The sequence below is a fragment of the Triticum aestivum genome, chromosome 1A, assembly GCF_018294505.1.
Source record: "Triticum aestivum cultivar Chinese Spring chromosome 1A, IWGSC CS RefSeq v2.1, whole genome shotgun sequence".
NCBI classification, from domain to species: Eukaryota; Viridiplantae; Streptophyta; class Magnoliopsida; order Poales; family Poaceae; genus Triticum; species Triticum aestivum.
In genome coordinates this window covers 572881296-572886242 of record NC_057794.1, presented here as the reverse complement: position 1 = coordinate 572886242, position 4947 = coordinate 572881296, and the positions used below count along the sequence as shown (strand labels likewise).

Genomic DNA, 4947 nt, shown 5'->3' with positions numbered 1-4947 from the left:
TCACATCCAGCACTAACTAGAACAAATGGAAGAATGTCAAATCGGTTGTTCAGTTAACCTATCATTTCGAATGTATTTATATTAAGAAACGAGGTAGTAGAGCTCGGCCGTTATGACCCGCGTTGGATGATTAGAAGGCTCAAGTCAATCTGTGGAGGTTGCAGCCATGTGCACCTATACGACCGTTGGAACCGCGATCTCATACGTTAACACGACAATCATTCCCTCTCCATCATTGCTCACCTCATTCATAAGCTAGCTAGCTAGATCCCTATTTAAGCATCACCATTGTCGCAATCATTCCTCACAACCAAACCCACTCGATCGTCACAATATCTAGCAAGCTGCGAGAGAAGCTCAACCATCTGAGTGATCTCTCCTTGTTTCTCGGACTCTCATCAGAAGGATGGCAGCTGGGATGCGCTTCTTGCAGCTGTTCGCGACGGTTCTCGCGTTCTGCTTCGTGCCGGCCAAGTCCGGCTACTGGCTGCCGGCCCATGCCACGTTCTACGGCGGTGCCGACGGCTCTGACACAATGGGTAAGCTAGCTAATCAAGCTTGCTCCGGCATTATCAGTTTGCCCAATATTACTTATCACCTGCTGATACGCATGCAGTGCATGTCTGACTGTATCGATCTGCATTTGCAAATAATGTGCAGGTGGCGCATGTGGGTACGAGAACCTGTACAACGCCGGGTACGGGATCAACAACGCTGCACTGAGCACGGCGCTCTTCAACAATGGCTTGTCGTGCGGGCAGTGTTACCTCATCACTTGTGACACCAGCAAGTCGAACATGTGCAAGCCCGGCACGTCCATCACCGTCTCTGCAACCAACTTCTGCCCTCCCAACTGGGCTCTCCCCAGCGACAACGGTGGCTGGTGCAACCCTCCCCGTGTCCACTTCGACATGTCCCAGCCCGCCTGGGAGAACCTCGCCATCTACCGCGCCGGCATCGTCCCCGTCCTCTACCAGCAGGTCGCGTGCCAGAGGCAGGGCGGCCTACGCTTCACCATCAGCGGTTTCAATTACTTCGAGCTTGTGCTGGTTACCAACATGGCCGGGAGCGGGTCGGTCAAGAGCATGTCAGTCAAGGGGACCAACACCGCGTGGATCCCCATGTCCCAGAACTGGGGCGCTAACTGGCAGTGCCTAGCGGGGCTGCAAGGACAAGCGCTCAGCTTCGCGATCACCTCCTCCGGTGGACAGTACAAGGTCTTCCAGGACGTCGTGCCGGCGTGGTGGTTGTTCGGACAGACGTTCTCCACCTGGCAACAGTTCGACTACTAGCTAGTATGAACATTGTACAATTTGTATTTCGATTATCAGTTCGCTTCATCAGAGCGAACATGCATGGAACTGTCCAGACGCATACTCATTATCCCATTTTGAATTTTCGGTTCGTTGCCCATCGAGTGGATGTAGATTTGAATTGTAAAATCTATAATCCACGGCTCCCTCTATGTCTCCTCTATCTGGAACAATATATACTAAGAGTGGACGTGTGCGCTTTGCTGCGTCGTTTTCTCTCCCTCGTTTCACATTTAAGTTTTGCTTCCATGGTAAACTTAAGTTCTGTTTTACTGTGTCTATATAAAACTCTCAGGATAAGTTATCGATGCTAATAGGGTAAACAAATAGAGCTATATAGTTTAGGAAGCAAAACATATACGATGAAATTACACCTACTGCCAAGTGCCAACAGACTTCTGTTTGTCTTGACGAAATACATCTTAATATAAAGATTCTTCATTACTGAAAAAGTCTTATACGGTACACTGTGGGTTTATATAATTTCTCATCTTTTCCATTTAGTCAGATTTATTTAATTACAGTTCCCTCCTCGCCTCTCTCAAAGATTTGATCAACGTGTTTGTACATTTCCACAATCCCCCCCCCCCCCCCCCCCCCTTACGCAAAAAAGAAGAAGAAAGTATTGAAGTAATTAAAAGGTACCAATAAGTGGAAGGTTGCTCCGGTGGTAGGTGATGCTGGCGTCTGAGAGCATCATGGCGACAGTGAAGGTGAAGCAGTACCAGTTGAAGAAGTTGGCGATGTCGCGACGGCCGTCAGCGGTGCGCAGGGTGAACTGGTTGGCCCCAAAGGCCAGGTTGCACGGCCGAATGCCACAAGTGCCTACAACCGAGAAGAGAAGGACACAAGGAGTGCGGCAAGCTAGGAGCTGGTAGGGCCCTCACACTAATGCCCTTTGGATGTGTTGCACCATGAGGATGAAGGAAATGGAACGGCGATGGAGAGCATGTGGATAAACATGCCTGTGAAGGAGGACATGGTGGCAACTGTGGTGGTAGTGCAACGTCTGAGGTAGGTGTTGCAGACGTACGCGCCGAAGATGGTGTTGAAGTTCCTCCTGCCGAGAAGACATTGAAGTCGGTGGCGGCGTTGACGCTTGGCATGTGGTACACCGTCGTCCGATACGCTAGCATGTTACGTTCAGATCGATCGTCCCAAGCTTCTCAAACGTCTCATTCCCTGTGATAATCCATATTCTCTTAGTTTTACTAGTCAAAAATTAATTTCAAAGAACTAACGGTGCTCAATTTTTATGAAACTAGAAGATAGCCCGCATGTTGCTGCGGCAATCTTGTTAAAATCGATGACTAATTAGGTGCTACATAAACAATTGAAATAAATAAAAATAAATTTAAGAATATACTTGATTTACACTTTAGAAACATTAAAAGAATATGAAGCATATAACAAAATGATATAAAAGAGAGAAAATTAGGATGCAGTTAGAAGACTGCTAATTCTAAAAACCGTGAAGGGTAAACTATATAATTATGCTCCAATTGTCCAACACATATATACCGTGTCCATGGGAGTACAAAACTTAGTGCAAATAAAATTAACTGATGACTTAACATGCATGAACGGACTATTAACGCAAAAGGTGTAAATTATAATTTAGATGCATGACTTGTTGATGTGGCATTGTTGTACAACTAGAGAAATAGGTAGTGGGTCATAGTTATTTCTTTACTTTCAAACTGGTGGGTTATAGTTATTTAGCAATAGAGGAAAAGTGTGGCGCTTAAAAGAACATAAGGATCAACTATATAGGTATGCTCGAAGCACTCGACGTATATACAGTGTCTATATGAACGCAAAACTAAAAAAAAATCAATTACTGGCATGCACAAACAGATGATGTGACAACGTGAGATAGATATGCAAATGCAAAAAAATGAATTATAACTTACATGCATGGCATGCTGACGTGGCATGGTTGCATGACTAAAAATAGTATGCAGTGGGTTGTAGTTCAGGGTGGACACGGTCCGGGCCGGTCCGGTCCCGGTCTAAGCCGACGTTTGGACCGGCCGCCGGCGGTCCGGGCCGGACCGGACCGAGCAGCATGACGGTCCTGATTTTAGGGACCGGACCGGCGATGAAGAAGCCCGGGCCGGACGGAGCGGACCAGCCAACAACCATCGGCGGCGACTTGCACGGGTGCAGCGGCGAGGTGTAGGACGTGCACGGGTGCTGTGGCGAGGAAGGTGACATGCGCGAGCGCCGGTGTCGAGGTGGGCGACGTGCCGTGAGAAGTGCGTGGGTGCCGCGGTTCTTTGCCATGAACGTGCACATGTCTGTTGATTAGCAGTTTTTCTGTTGCATGCAAGTAATCTATCGTGTGCATGAGCCCATGATTTCTCATGTGCGGGCCTTCCGTGATTAGCGGATCAAATCGAACGTGCAGTTAATCGTTAAATGGTGACGTGATTTTTGGATCAAACCTTGTTTCTCTGGTACTTTCAGTTTTCTATTTTGACTGAAGAAAAGGAAACGGCACCAGGGGATCGTGCGTGACGTGATTATAGGAAGCTGACGGTATAAAATCTAGCACTTCCAAAACAAGACTTGCCTGATTTGTTGGATGAGAAAATCACATCCCAACGTTTCTCCCACGATCCGAAGATCACGGCCAAGCGTTTCATGCGTGCGTGCGTGTTGTGCTGAAACTGTTGCCATGATCAAGAACTCGCGAACGGCGGCAATGCACGCACAGCAGCGACGGCGAGCGGCAGAAAGAGGCTCTGGGGCACGGGGAGGAGACGAAGGAAGGACATGGCAAGCTCGGGGACATTGTGGTTCACCTAGGGGCTGCCGGTGGCCGCGACGACGAGGAAGGGAAACAACGATGACTGTGTTTCTAGGTCCGCTCGATCGGCTCGGTTAAAGACCGGACCGGACCGACATTTTTTCTCGGACCTGATTTGGTAGACCGGACCGTCTAATTTATCTAGCGGGCCAAGACCTAGCGGGCCACACGCGGGCCGAAAAGCCCGCTTGTTACATCCACCTTGAGTTGTAGTGCATGTCTTGATTTAAGGCTACTCTCAATGGATGGGTGCTTAGAAGAGGTGCTAAGCATATTAAATAGCTTAGCAGCTAAAATCCCCAATGCATCGGTGCTTAGCTTCTTGTAGCTAAGAGCATCTCCACCCGTCCCAGGAAGGCCCCCAAGCACTCTTTTTAGCACCGGCAGCAAAAAATGGCCCTAGTCAAGCCCCCACGACCTCGTTTTGCGCTGGATTTGAGCAAAAACAGCGCCGGCGAAACCAGCCAAAACCCAGGCTCCCGGGGGGCACTTGCGACGCCCGATGATACTTTATGCATGCAGATACCCCCACCAGTCAGCCTCTCTCTCCTCTCTCTCTCTATCCTCCTTTTTCTGCTCCCATCACTTGCATGCAAAAAAGAATCAATCTCCTCTCTCTCTCTCTCTCCGCACGAAGCCGCGCTCGCCTCCACGCCTCCTCGCCGCCGTCTCGTTGCTGGCCGCCGTGCTCCCTTGCCACACCAAGCTCCGGCCGCGACGGCGGCGGCCGGCTGCACGTGCGTGTGTGCCTGGACGGGGGCTACCATGTTGCCGACGAGTTGTGGCGCCCGCTAATCGGCGTGCTGGAGCTTGGCATCGTCG

At 49.7% G+C, this 4947-nt stretch overlaps 1 protein-coding gene across 1 annotated transcript; it reads left to right on the top strand.

Moving 5' to 3' along the window:
- Window positions 1-318: 318 nt before the first annotated feature.
- Window positions 319-1543, top strand: LOC123181838 (expansin-A31). Its single transcript, XM_044594235.1, has 2 exons — window positions 319-539; window positions 661-1543. Exons 1-2 carry the CDS (start codon window positions 407-409, stop codon window positions 1290-1292), a joined length of 765 nt encoding a protein of 254 aa, XP_044450170.1. The 5' UTR covers window positions 319-406; the 3' UTR covers window positions 1293-1543.
- Window positions 1544-4947: the final 3404 nt, after the last annotated feature.

Coding starts and splice junctions, on each gene's coding strand:
- LOC123181838 (XM_044594235.1), top strand. CDS start 407: ATGGCAGCTGGGATGCGCTTCTTGCAGCTGTTCGCGACGGTTCTCGCG. Junction 540..660: donor CGACGGCTCTGACACAATGG/GTAAGCTAGCTA, acceptor AATAATGTGCAG/GTGGCGCATGTGGGTACGAG.